Genomic DNA, 14,250 nt, shown 5'->3' with positions numbered 1-14,250 from the left:
GCAGCCAAGAAGCATGTTAGGAGACTGGATAACCAAAGCACAAAGCTATAAGCAGTAACCAACTTGACAGGACTGAGGCTGTGTCTATGAGTAGTACATTGATTACTGACAACTTCCTTAGGAAAAACAGACCTCTAGCTGTCAAAAGTGCTAAAACTCTAGAACAGAGAAGATTCACTTAACTTTCCATGCTTAAACGTTGTCTTTCCTTCCTTGTATCTATGTTAAGAAACACTGCCAAAACCAGTGACTGATGCTGGTACAAGCAGGATAGAAATAAAAGACTGCAAGGAATAGGGGACTTGTCATAGCAATGTGGTATTTAAAATCTGTAGTTAAGATTTTTTTCAGTTCACGTAGTATGAGTTTATGCAATGTCTTCTACTTAAAAACAAATAGCTGAGAGTAAATTTAGACTTAACAGTTCATTTTATCATGATAAAATAAATAAAGTTAAATTCCCTTGCTAAAACAAAGTACATAGGATTCAAAGGTTGCCATGAATTACAACAAGTAGCTGTAAGTAATACAGCTTCAAAAAGGTGTCTGGACCAAATCTTAGGCTGACGTAAGTCATCATAGCTTTAAGAAGTTAATTGACTTTAAGCTTCTAAAAATCTGATTTATGATGAGTATTCCTAGTAGAAGTAACAGACTGATTTATTTTCTGAAAAAAAATCTCCATGCAAATTAACTTTATTTATTATTATATGCTCTAATTAGTGATACATAAATCTCAAGCCTTCGCTAGATGTAAAATACATGCATTATTACAACAGCAGCCTTTTCAGTTGATAAATTTATTAAATCTTTAAAAAATTATGACTCTTCAGTTATTAATGGCCAGTCAACAGGAAACACTGTAAATGTGTCCCGCTGATGTTATTTTTCCAACTGAATAGTCAGCTTTTGACAACTGACACTACAAGTAATCAGTAGAAATGCATGCAAGGCATCCACAGCAATCAGCCGTCAGCAGAACTTAAACCCACCGCAGAAGCCCCATGAGATTCCCTGGGAATTCTTTATAAAGTAAAGGATAAGACTGGAGGCTCTTTACATAACAAGAGAATTCTAATGCAACATCCCACTGCAGCACAGGGAGCAGATGATGGATGGAGTATCATTCTTTCCTGAGTGACAAGTAAACAAGGTAGACACAACCTCACTTTTAATTCAGTTGTCAGTTTGTAAGCTAACCTGAAAAATCCTTTGAGTGAAAAGCACAGCATTGTGCAGAAGGGCAGACATTAAAAATCAGCCTTTCCACTTGTTGTATGTAATACCTGCATGGGTTTGCAAAGATTTAGGCCTTCCAAAAACTTGGTTGCCAGTACATGAATGCAGGCTCTAGGTACAGTCTTCATCTCTGCCAGGATCATTCACTGTATTTTACAGTGCTGCGTCAATTCTTATTTTTATCAATGTTGCTGTCACTTCCTTTAAAACAAAACTCTAGAAGCTGCCAGATCCAACTGATTTTCTTGACATCCCCTGAATTTTTCTTCTCTTATTTTCCTCGTGCTGCACTTGCTGTCATCTCTCCATTGCTTTCATTATGATTTAATACTTAAGGCTTAGCTATGGATCATGCTCTCTCATTAAGCTAAGGAAAAGGATAAAGCAAAACCATTATTTTTATAGCAATGTAACAAGTGCTAAACCATTCAGGTGTCTCCTACAAGGCTATTTTTCAGGCCTGTGATCGTCCATCCTGAGGGGAACTGAGCATTTCCTTAAATCATGCCATCTTCCTGGTATTCTCAGGAAAGCCATGCTTCAAAGAATAACACCCAATCCCCCTGCTTCACAGACCCAACTCCACATTTTTTTCCACATTACTTTAGCCTAGGTTCCTGTCGTACATTGTATATTACCACTCAAATTTTTCCACCTGCTTAAGATGCATCTCTTTTTATTTTCTGCCCGTGGAACCCATCCAAGACACATCTGCTCAAGGGAAAGAGCAGCATCATTGAAATCATCTTGATTTCTAAAGAGATCTCTGGCCTCTGGACCTAATCCAGCTGCCACTGTTAATATCAGAATAGGGTTGGGGGCCACATGAATATACACAGCCTACATCCAGCTTCATATTCTCTTTAAGACCTTTTGTGTTATTTTTTGTTGAAATAATTTGTAAAGCATCCTTATTTATTCATCTATGAATTTTATTTACTCACTTGAACTACTCACAAAGGCTTAATTTGGGTTAGGCTAGCATTATGATGATCTACCAAATACACAAAAGAAAAAATGTTTAGAAATGGGTCAAAGATACAAATGTCTTGCAGTAATAATACCTCAGAAGTTCAGAATTAAGGCTCTGGGAATGTTTTATGCAAAGAGTTAGAAAGATCACATCTGGACAGAATGAGGCTGGAAAATGCAATAATCTCACAATCTTAGTTCAGTAAGTATTTAATTATACTTGAAAAGTAAATTACACTTCTTACATACTGATTCATAGCTACATATTCAAACCCTTATCTGAATATAAGTCTGTGCTATAGAAGATCAAATCAACTATTGCTCCTACAAAAAGAACAGGTAAAATGGACTTGTTAAGTACTTTTATAGGACAGACTTCACAATCAAACAGTTTTACAGCAATATTGGAAATACTGAAAGTTCTGTTCATTCCAACACTGAGAATTCCCTTGTCCTCATTCTAATCTGCCAAAATGTCTTACTGCAATCCTGACTTTATCCTCTGTCACTTCAGAGTGGTTTCTGACACTTTTAGAAAGCTCCCTAAAATGTATTTTACAGGAGAAAAGGATGTCAATAAATCTAAACACAAATGAGATCCATACACAATATATTGACAATGTCTATGTTTGCACAAAAAAGTTTTGATTCTTACAGGTTTCTGAGTGAATGCATTAGTAGGGTGTTCAGATGGGAGCACACGCTTCATAGTCACAGACAGGAATGTACGTCACTAACTGTTCTGCAGCTTAAATAATATATAATTAAATTCAAACCCTCTCTTTGTACCTGCAAGAATCGCCTTACAGAAATGTGGTGCATACAGGATACCTGCGGGCATATGCGAGTCAGACATGCTTGCCAAAACACGATGCCAAGGTTGATCTGAGGCCTCTCTTCACAGCACTTATGTTGAGGAACCATGTTACTCACATGGCCAGCTTGAAAAGCAGATGTTTGCTTCATGCCTAACTAATGTTTCCAAATATCAGCACTCTAGGACCAGCTCCCAGAGAAACCTGTCAAGAGTTTTGTCGTTGATCCCAGCAGATAGAGAGCAGCTCCTCTACCCAGCCTGTACATAAAAAACAACAGAACTTTTTGCCAACCGTCACTCACATTAAGGTCAGAAAGCTCAAGTACCTTCCATACATATGAAACTAACCCACAAAAGAGGCCCTCTGAGTGCCTACATGGGAAACTGTATCATCTGCGTTACCGAGGCCACAGTGCTTACTTGCCCAGAAAGAAGAAAAAGTCTATTCTAATGGGTATTCACAAGCAAGTGAGGAAAAAAAAACCCCGCAAGAACATTTAGGCCTTAAAGTAGTTAAAAGCTTTCTTGGTAAATCTTAATAAGATAACTAATGACCTTCTACACCTGTTTTGAGCTTAATAGTCAAAACTGAACAATCACTGTGAGAGCCTCATGCATTTTCTCAAGGGATAAGAGAACTGCTTAATGTAAAAGCAAAGAAGCTACAAGCGCTTAAAAATTAAAATTGTCATATTTGCACTGAGAATGTCTGCTGAGGAAAGAAATGTCACTATACCTAATTCTTGCTTCCTTTTTTGATCAATGAAAACTAAGTAATCAATCTAAAGCTAAGCTATTAGAGCAGTATGAAACTATTATCAAATACACTTCACATTCTTTGGAGAAGGAAGGTTATAGCCATGATTTGAGTCTGATCTTTCTCACAATTTCCCCCAAAGCATCTCCACTGACTCACTTAGAATCAAAGTTTGTTATACCTATTACACATATTATGAGGAAAAAATTTGCCACTCTGTTCAATTATTTTGTTCTTCATTTACACTAAATAGCATTTGGCAAGAAAAGAAAATCTGAAACATATGGAATAAAGGAGAGGGATTCTTTTCCACGCTAAGGGTTGTAGGCATACAACGAACAAACAAACCCAAATTGTTAAAGACTTGGTTCAAAGATGAGAAGTTGGAAACTGGTATTCTTATTACTGATCTTTGCTGTGCCCCTGACTTGCTTTGTGACATTGGTTAAGCCTTCAGGGCAGGGATAGTCTCTTCCCATGCATTTACATTACACCTAGCACATCAAGTCTTCCAGGCTGTACCATAATATAAGTATACATCATCACCCTTTCCTTTAATGGTAGTCTATAGACAAACCTGCATTTTCAAAGCACTGCAGAGGGATTTACCCATGCAGCCCCCACTGATCTCACTGGAAGACTGTTGCCTCCTGATGTACCTGTTTGTAGTCTGGGTGTGTGCACATTAAAAAAGAAGTTGTTGGATAAAAGAGTCAAAGCAGTATAATCCAGCACCAGCAGCTATTATTCAAACAGACCATAGTCTTTCCAAATGCATCTGCATAAGTACTTCCAGTGATGTGAAGCGAAGAATTACTCCATACTTTATGTGTGAACCGTACTGGTTGCACAGGGGACATTCAGAAGCAGAACAGTACACATCAGTTGCAAGAAAACGAAGGAAGTGGATCAAGAGTTCACACAGCTTATAACTTACAGAAACAAATCAAGAGTTCATTACTTCTCTTACAAGTCATTTTTATCAAAAGTGCCAGTTCCTTCAGTGGCTTCAACAGAAAACCTGAAAGTAAGAAGCCTCATCTCATGTCTAAAGCTGTTCAGATACAAACTGAATAACTTTCTTTCAAATGGAAGTCTAAGTCTACAGACTGTTTTGACAGAAGTCTGAATGCTTCTGCTAATAGAGGGGTAGTTCTTCAAGCACTTCATTCTATGCATGTTAACCAGGGATGATTTGCTTATTCACAACATGATTTGGTTATTCAGCATTATAGTTTCAGGGAAAACTAGGTATAAAATTAAAAAGCATCTATGAGAGAGTGCCTTGTAAGCTCGAGTAGCCCCTCCCACTGTTAATATATTTGTAAATGTAAGCAAGCGTTGCAGAAGACTAATATTAACAGTCAAATTATGTCCTAGGACCTTATCAATGTTTGCTGAAGCAAAATGCTAGAAAGCAACAAGTACAAGGGACCAACAGCTAAATCTCTCAAAACGAAATTAAGAGGACGTAGGAAGAGGAGCCAGGAAAGCAGTGATGCTGTTCAGCATCACAACAAAGAATAACTTCCCTGGACAGTGATGGCTCAATAGATTACCAGTTGTGGCCTGCCTTTACTCATCTCACTTAGACAGTATTCTTTTGAACTGTAACCCCAGGAAAAATAAGTAAATTGTCCTGAGAGTGATCTAAAAAGTAAAAGCAACTTCAGTGTGGAAAAAAAGAAAAATACCCTGAATCTGAATCTCTAAATATTTTCTATTTAAATGTTTTTGAAATAAATTAATTCTGCGTCTCAAGTACAGTTTTTTTTAAGCCTTCTTCCACCTTCCTATGTGAATTATGGAAGCAGGAAATGCATTTTTATTTATTTGTTTTAGATTCAAAGTATTCAAGATAAAATCTCACATCATTTTATTTATTTAAAAATATCAGGGCTACAATTTCATTCTGATAACTTAAAAATAAAAAAGAAAAGGAATTAAAAAAGAAACAGACACCTCGCTATCTACCCCTATAGTGGTAAATGCTGTCCTTGTCATAAAAGACACATTAATTTACCTGCACACCTTAACGAAAAGGAAAGAAGATAAAAACCTTTACATGAAATGCCAGAATACAGCTGATCTCCTTTTGCTCAGTCTTGTAATTCTTCTGCAGCAGGTTAAAATAAACTGGTCTATATTTGGGCTTGGACTTTTCAATACAGTCTAAAAGATTAAATTCATAAATCTCCTTTTGGGTGTTAGGCAGCTGTGAAGAGTACCATCAACTTTAAATTGTCATAATTAATAAAACAAACTAAAGAAATACATGCCATGCTGTGGATTTCTGGATAGCATTTGGTCAAGGAAGTTTGTGCTCAGAAGCAGAGCATGTCGACAGCTGTGAATCGATACAGCAGTACAGAAACAGCCTCTCGATTATAGAAGATCACGTTTATTACACTTTAAGCTTTAAATTGTGCAATATACTTGTTTCAGAAATTATAGAAAACCTCATATGTCACTGGTCTGTGGGGAAAGGAGTGAAGAGAGGAACAAGCATCCTTCCTTCCAATTTGATATTTTAATGGCACAGCGTCTCTGCACATCACTGTTGAGTCTTGCAGGTCTGCAGGCACAGTCAGCTGAAGGAGAAGAATTGCCTTCACCAGGCAGGAGTAGCCTTTATGCCACTGCCTCCTGTTGCATCATCAGACACACAGAATATATTGTCTGCTGAGTTTGCACTTCCATTTTATCACCTTCTGTAGCGTTGAACTAAGGCATAATTCCTCATCTCCCTTTCTCATAGAAGAATTAAAAGAAGGAGAGAAGGAGGGGAAGGAGGCAGAGCACTGGACAGCCAAGTTCGGTGACTAATGGCACTGGTGTGAATGAACCTGATTTGCTTCACGACTGCTACTGCCTTGCTATATAACCTTAGGTGAGGCACTTGACTCCTTTATGCCACAGCATTCTTATCGGTAAAAATGATAACCTAACACTACCTTCCTCTGTAAGACGCTTTGAAATCCTTGGAGGAAAGCCAAAGGGTTGGCTGCACTCAGTTGCATATTGGGATTCAGCACAAAAGGGCCTAAACTTTGCCCCAGAAAGGGGCTCATGTGCTCAAGTCTCAGACTTCTGAAGCTTTGGTGGCATTTTTTCTGAGTCTGCAGACAGCCTAAAACAAAATTATTGAGCTAAACTTGGGATTTAACAATGTACATTTCTGATGCTAGCTTTTAAGCCATAGATTATGTATGTGCTCATCTGATAGGCTTATCCCACCAAAGTAAAGTGTTATTCTACTTAATCTTACTGCCTCCAACCAAATTGCCAACATCTTCATTCTCTCTCTGGCAATGCTGCCTTAGGGGCTCCACTGGAGAGGCAAAGCCAGTTTTTCATACGCAGATATGTGGTCAAGGAAAGATAGAACGATCACCTTCCAATTTCATCGCACAAAGCCAGGGCTGGATGCTGGATAGATACAGGCAGTCAGACAAGTTGGAGCAGCTTGACCTGTGGGGAGCATAAGATGTCTCTCCACATCACACCCTGCTCTTCCTGTATTGTTCTTTGCCAGAACAAAGTAGGCACAGGCATTCCCATAGGAAACACATGTAAAATTAGATCAAAACTAAATGAGAAATGAGGGGAAACACCAGTAAAAGAGTTAAGACAATTTCTCAGTGCCTTGTTAACCCTTTTGCTGCACCTGATTCTGCAGAAGACAACAAAGAATGGTCTTTCTTTCCAAGTTTCTGCCAGCCTGATGAGGGCAACAAGGTTGGGTTTTTTCCCCGCTCTCCAGGAGTTTTGTTATATCAGGCCTTTCAGAGGCAACACTAAGTTGTACGGTCCCATTTTACATTCCATTCTTGTTCAACACCGTATCATTCTGTGGCAGCGTGACCTGTCAGTTTTGTCCCACAGTACTTACAACTCCCTTTTCCAAGGCCACTTTGTTGTCTTCCGTGACTGCTCTTGCTGAGTGCACCTTCCTCTGCCCTGGAGTGAATGATGCTTTTATGAATAATCAACACATTGAACAAAAAAGGCTGCTCATTTCAGGAATAACCTTCCATCACCAAAATGCTTCCCTCTATACAAAAAAAAGCACACAGATCTAGAACTTTTAACACGCCATGAGGGTAAAATGACTTTGTCAGTAACTGACTTTACCAGTAGACAGGAATATGGAACTTTCATGGATGGCAGCTGGGATTGGGAAGCAAAATTCAGCCTGTTTTCAACACCTCTACCTTGCGTGCCCTGTGTGCCCTTATTGCAACATGCAGTATCCACCTTGGTTTAGCATTGTTTAACCTTCAGTAATTCAGGAAAGGGATGCTGGCAGCAGGCACATGATCCGTGTGATCTTCAGCTCCAGGAATGCTGGCATTCGGTGGTCCCTCAGCCCACTTCCTCAAGGGACAAGAGGCTGCATAGCAGAAACCACGATCATAATTAGCAACCTTACACAGCTGGAGCAGAAGGCAGGCTATCTTCCCCAGGACTATTCCCTCCAGGAATACAGGAAAAGCTAGCCCAGTAGCTTCCCACACTGAACCTGTGTACTTTAGGGGAAAGGAGAAGATCAGGCTGCAGAACTGTTAACTCACTATTTGTGTGCCCCAACTTCACCATTTCAAACAGATTTATAGTAGCCAGGCTACAACACCATGACTCCTTTCTGTTCCACAGACTTTGACACGAACCTTGTTCATGCGGAAGTCCTTTCCACATGGCACACCGATTTTATTGAATCTAAAAATCTCTCACAAGATACAGATCGCTCTTCAGTTTTAGACAGTTTAGAGAGTACCCTTTAGCTATTAACATACTTCCTAGCCACGTAGGAAAGCACAGGTCCGTGAACACCTACAAGGCAATCGCACCATGAAAATCAGTGCCACAACCCTGCCTTTTATTTCCACTTTTTACATCTCTTCATTTTAATCCGTGCTCGGAGATGGATCCTGTTCCCAAAGTACACAGTAAGCTCCCATTAAAATCTGGCTCAGCTAGTATTTTAATAACGCTCAGACATTCCCGTCCTTTGCATATTGCATCCGCGAAGCGCTTTACAAACACGAATTCCCTAATTACAGGCGGATGATTTACTAAAACTGGAAATTCCTCGCCACTGCTGGCTTTTGCTTTGAAGCTCCGGGATTCGCTCTTGTCCCTCGGCAGTCTGGAAGGTCCCTCGACGCCGCTCCTTCGCGGCACAAGGACACAGAGGCGACGGCGACTCGCCTTGAAGTTCCCTCGCCGGCGGATTTCGGCGCTGCCCACGTGGTGGGAGAGGAAAACCCTCAGGGAGCGGGCAGAGCCGCACCGGGCAGGAAGGGGTGGAGCGGCCGCGGGGAGCGGCCACAGGGAGGCATCCCGCGCGGGGAGGCTGCGGGAGCGCCGCTCCCTCCCCATGGAGCCCTGAGCCCCGTCCGCCGGCAGCCGTCCCCGATGGAGCCCGAGGAGAGGAAGATCTCGGTGTGGATCTGCCAAGAGGAGAAGCTGATCTCCGGCCTGTCTCGGCGAACCACCTGCTCGGACGTGGTGCGGGTGCTGCTGGAGGACAGCCACCACCGGCGGCAGCGCCCGGCGCAGCCCGAGCCCGCCGGCGGGATGCTCTCGGGGCCGCCGCACTCTTACTGCATCGTGGAGAAGTGGCGCGGCTTCGAGAGGATCCTGCCCAACAAGACGAAGATCCTGCGGCTCTGGGTGGCGTGGGGGGACGAGCAGGAGAACGTGCGCTTCGTGCTGGTGCGCAGCGAAGCCTCGCTGCCCAACGCGGGGCCGCGCAGCGCCGAGGCGCGGGTGGTGCCGAGCAAGGAGCGTCCCGGGCACGGGCTGGGGGCGGCCCGAGCCAGCCTGGCGCTCACGCAGGAGCGGCAGCGGAGGGTGGTGAGGAAAGCCTTCCGCAAGCTGGCCAAGATCAACAAGAAGCGGCAGCAACCGCCGGCCCGGGACGCGTCGGCGGCGGAGAGGATGGAGACGCTGGTGCACCTGGTGCTCTCGCAGGACCACACCATCCGACAGCAGCTCCAGCGGCTCCGCGAGCTGGACCGGGAGATCGACAGGTACGAGGCCAAGATCCACCTGGATCGCATGAAGCGCCACGGCGTCAACTACGTGCAGGACACCTACCTGGTGGGCAGCGGCGAGCCGGAGGCAGCGGGCAGCGCGCCGCCCGCCGCCGGCCGCCCCGAGGAGGACTACGCCAGGAGGTGCGAAGAGGTGCTGCAGCTGCAGGAGCAGCGGGCGCAGCAGGAGGAGCTGCTGGAGCACCTGGCCGCCGAGATCCAGGAGGAGCTCAACGAGCGCTGGATGAAGCGGCGGCGGGAGGAGCTGGAGCTGGCGGCGGGGACCGGGCTGAGCGAGACGGACTGCGACACCACGGAGCTGAGCGGCAGCGGCGGCGGCGAGCTGCACCTGGAGCACGAGCGGGTGAAGACCCAGCTGAGCACCAGCCTCTACATCGGCCTCAAGCTGAGCACGGACCTGGAGGCCGTCAAGAACGACCTGGACTACACGCAGCGGGCGTGGGAGGACAAGGAGCGGGAGCTGCAGCGGCTGCTGGAGACGCTGGGCACCCTGGACGTGGGCGAGGAGCCGCGCGGGGCGGCGGGCGGCGCGCCGGGCTGGGTGGAGCAGGCGCGGGCGCTGCGCAAGGACCGCGCCGACAACGGCGAGGACTCGGACACGGGGCTGAGCTCCATGCACAGCCAGGACTCGGACTCGGTGCCCGTCTGCGAGTCCCTCGTCTAACGCCCGCCCGGCCGCGGCGCCAGGGACCGAGCGGAGGCACCGGGCATCGCGGCCCCAGCCGAAGCCTCCCGGGGTAGGAGGCAGCCCCACACAGGAAACCTCTTTAATCCTAGCTCCTCAGTTTAGACTTGTTCTAACTAGTCACCCGCGGGCAGCGCCGAGGCTGCCTCGCCGGTGCTTTTATCCGAGGAACCCGCAGCGTGTTTGTGTTTCATTCACGTCTGGGATTGCTCGCTCCTTAAATCCTGCCGCCTGCTTCCCTCCGAAGGGTTTCTTGCCGAGCCCTTTAATCCTGCGGTTCCCCACGATATTCCCAGCGTAGCATAAGCTACTCTGGGTACTCTCTGCGAGTAAAACGAGCGCTCCGTAGCGTAAATGAGTTGCCTCCTAAAGGGCTCCTCAGCATGGCAAGGGCAGGGGGAGGCGATGCTGTCATTTCCAGACTGACACAGCTCCGTTAGGCTCAGACTCGAGTTTAGTCACTGAGACTTGAGCTGCTGGTATTTTAAAAAACTATGGAGTAAAAGAGGTGTCGATATTGCTGACAGTGGGAGCTCCCAGGGCGCAAGCTTTTCGACGGTACTGCCGTTCCTTTTGGCAACAAAAAAGGGTGATAAATCACTTTTTTAACAAAAAAACCCCAAACAACCAAACAAAAAAAACCAAACTAAAACAAAAGTCAGCTCCACATGTTGTATTAACTTTGCTGGTAGTGCTTTTTCTTATGCATAGATAAGAGTGCTTTGTTTAAAAGGCATACTAAGAAATCTATTAGTATCAATGCTCATTTGACAGTCGTTGAAAGTAATTAGCAGTGCCTGTATGTACACAGCCTTCAACTGTGGTTTTTTTCATTAGACTAGCTGGTAGTTGGCTGAGCTTGGGTTTAGATAAACAAAGTACAGAATCAGCTTGAGCTACTGTTTTTAATAATCAGGCCAAGAGATACAATGATAAAAGCATGACTCAAGCCCTGCCTGCACTGCAGCTTAATCTTTTAGTTATTCCAATAATAAAAAAAAAAAGCATCAGCTGTAACATGCATTTCATTTAATGCCAGATCTTCCTCTGCAGCTTAACTCTTACCAAAAATATACTATCTGTTCTTACAATAAGAGTCATTAAGGAGTCTTGTATTCCAGAATAATTGTAGGAACAGTTTAAGCAGTGAGAGACCAGAGAATGTTTACTCAGGTCTGACTGACAGTGTGAACTTTTTAAAACGTCTGAGATTATTATTTATGTAAGGCTATTTATGAAAGTTTTCATTTTAACGATAAGAAAGTATGAAAAGAGTACACCAATAAACTGGTTCTTTTTCAATAAAAAAAAATTAAAAAAAAAAAATCACAGCTTCCTCACCCCAAGACCGAGTTCCGCTCTTTGGCAGTGTTCTTGCTGGTAGGAATTCTGTTAGACAACAGAAAAATAGACTATGCCACCGATCAGTTTGAAAGCAATCAGAGAAATGCAGTCTGTGGATTTGTTGAGGCTGTACAATCGCCTACATGGTATCATTCTTGATAGATGTTATTCCACCGAATGGATATCAGTTATAACAAACTGTGGTTTATTTTAAACACTGATTATATAATTTTTTCATATTTTAGTCAACCTTGGAAAATATTTAAGAATCTATTTTTAGAGCTAATAAAACTCTTAATAACACCAAATGAGTGTTCCCAATTGAGTGTGATTAAAAATACACACACGTATATATATATATCAGGTCTGGGATTTTGTTGTGTTATCTTGAGGTGTCATTTACTCCCCTGTTGAACCAAGAAGAAAGATACACCGAGTCAGACCTTTCCATCCTGTCTGATGCCTGCATCGTCCCCTCTCTTCCTGATGGCACGAGGGGCTCCCTCAGGTACATGTAACTGTGTGTTCCTCAGATCAGTCACCACAGAGGTAGGGTAGTGGCAATTAGAAGTGGTAGCAGATGTCCAGAGTGAGGAATTTCACCCAACTCTGCAATTAAAAATTATTAAATTGAAGTAGACCTGCAGAATAAGTTTGGGGCTGGGACAGTCACGTTTTTGCGCTACATTATATTAACCAGTGCAGCTGTAATGGGTGGGTGATGCAAGTATCTGTTGATAGCTTCTCCAGTGACTGATGTAAGCAATAAACCTGAAATTGCTTTACGTAAGTTCTCCCATTAGCCACACCAAGCAAATAAAAAGCAAGCACATTATAGAAATAAGCTGCAACAGGCTGCACATTGTTACACTATTGATATAAACGTCAGATATTTTGTAAAGCACAGGGTGAAGGAAGCCAGGAAATTCAAAGTTTTATAGCAAAGTCTGCTGACTCAACCTTGGCCAGGATAAGCCTTTAAAACAGGACAAAACCACTCTTACTCTAGGTTGCTGAGTGACACTCTAGTAGGGCCCCACGGAGTACTTGCTCTTGGCCTGTCAGTACCCCAGATAGTGGTGCAGTAGATTGTGACCCTGATGATTTGCTGGCCTTTGACTCATGAGGACAGGAATGAGAACACTGCAGGTGGCACTGCAGTCTCAAGATTTTGGGAGTTGCAGTGACTTCCTAGGAGCACATATTTGAATGTGCTCCTATATTATGCTGGTGAAATTTTGTATATTTATTTAATATTAAACAATTACATACGCAATTGCAACAGGCTCCATTTTTGTTTCTGCATGCAGATGGAATTCAAACATGTTCACAAATCCCTATCTCTCTAAAACCATTATTAAGACATTAGTATACAAGAGGAAATCACTGTTTGCATTGGACCAGGTACTTCTCCCTTCCCATTCTCTTCTGGACTGTATATCCTCACTTAGATAATAGAGACAAGCCACAGGATGCTTGGCTTTGACAGGGAATTTGGCTCTGAGGTTTTGCTGGGCACACAGCCAAAGGTTAGGAGAGCTGATTCAGAATCACAGGTAGAAGGGCATGATTTTCATCTCTTTCCAGTTCTGAGAGAATGGGAGAAAGAGATAGCAGCAGAAAAAACCCGACCAACATCATGACAGAGTTCTACCTTCCGGCACCACCAAGAGAGAGGTGAAAGCTCCAACCAACACCTGCTTTTTATTTCTTTTTTTGTAATACCATTCTCTATCTACCAGAGTCAAGTCCAGTCCAATCTTTATCTCATCCTAAGACCAAACAAGCAGATATAGATAGCCATGAGATACATAAACTAACAGCATCATGAACTATTTAAGATAAACCTGTGCGTAGTACTACATAGCCCTATTTATTCAACATCTTATCTGCTTCCCAGAGGAACATTTAAAGACTGAGGCTGCCAGGCCTTTCTCAGACAATACCTACAGAAATCAGAGAGAGTTTTGTCTGGGAAACGTAATCAGAGTAGAATCAGGCCTTAGTTTCAGGCACCTTTTAAACAAGCATTATCAAGCACTACTACACAAGTCCTGTCTATTTGCTGCCCTTGGCCACATTTTTTCTGACCTTACATGGCACTTTCTTTTGTGCCTATACACAAGTTTGTGGCAAGAGAGAGCGAACAAGGTCAGAAAAAAATTGATGAGCTTTAATCCAGGTGAGGCCCTTACGAGGCTCCATGTACAGTCACACAGATGCTTCCACCAGTAAAGAGGTGCAGCGGTAAAAAGGAAATTGAAGGCATTCTGAAAGGTGGAACCGATTCTATCAGCAATTGGCACTGTCTTATGCTGACTTGCATGTCTGCAAAAATCTTAGTTCAGGCTGTAAATGTCCCTCTCCCCCCTTCACC

At 43.5% G+C, this 14,250-nt stretch overlaps 1 protein-coding gene across 1 annotated transcript; it reads left to right on the top strand.

Moving 5' to 3' along the window:
• The first annotated feature begins 9,057 nt into the window (after nucleotides 1-9,057).
• RASSF10 (Ras association domain family member 10) lies at nucleotides 9,058-13,042 on the top strand. Its single transcript, XM_054069145.1, has one exon. It carries the CDS (start codon nucleotides 9,204-9,206, stop codon nucleotides 10,506-10,508), a length of 1,305 nt encoding a protein of 434 aa, XP_053925120.1. The 5' UTR covers nucleotides 9,058-9,203; the 3' UTR covers nucleotides 10,509-13,042.
• The last annotated feature ends 1,208 nt before the right edge of the window (nucleotides 13,043-14,250 follow it).

This window comes from Cuculus canorus, chromosome 5, assembly GCF_017976375.1.
Source record: "Cuculus canorus isolate bCucCan1 chromosome 5, bCucCan1.pri, whole genome shotgun sequence".
NCBI lineage: Eukaryota > Metazoa > Chordata > Aves > Cuculiformes > Cuculidae > Cuculus > Cuculus canorus.
This window is presented reverse-complemented; position numbering and strand designations above follow the sequence as displayed.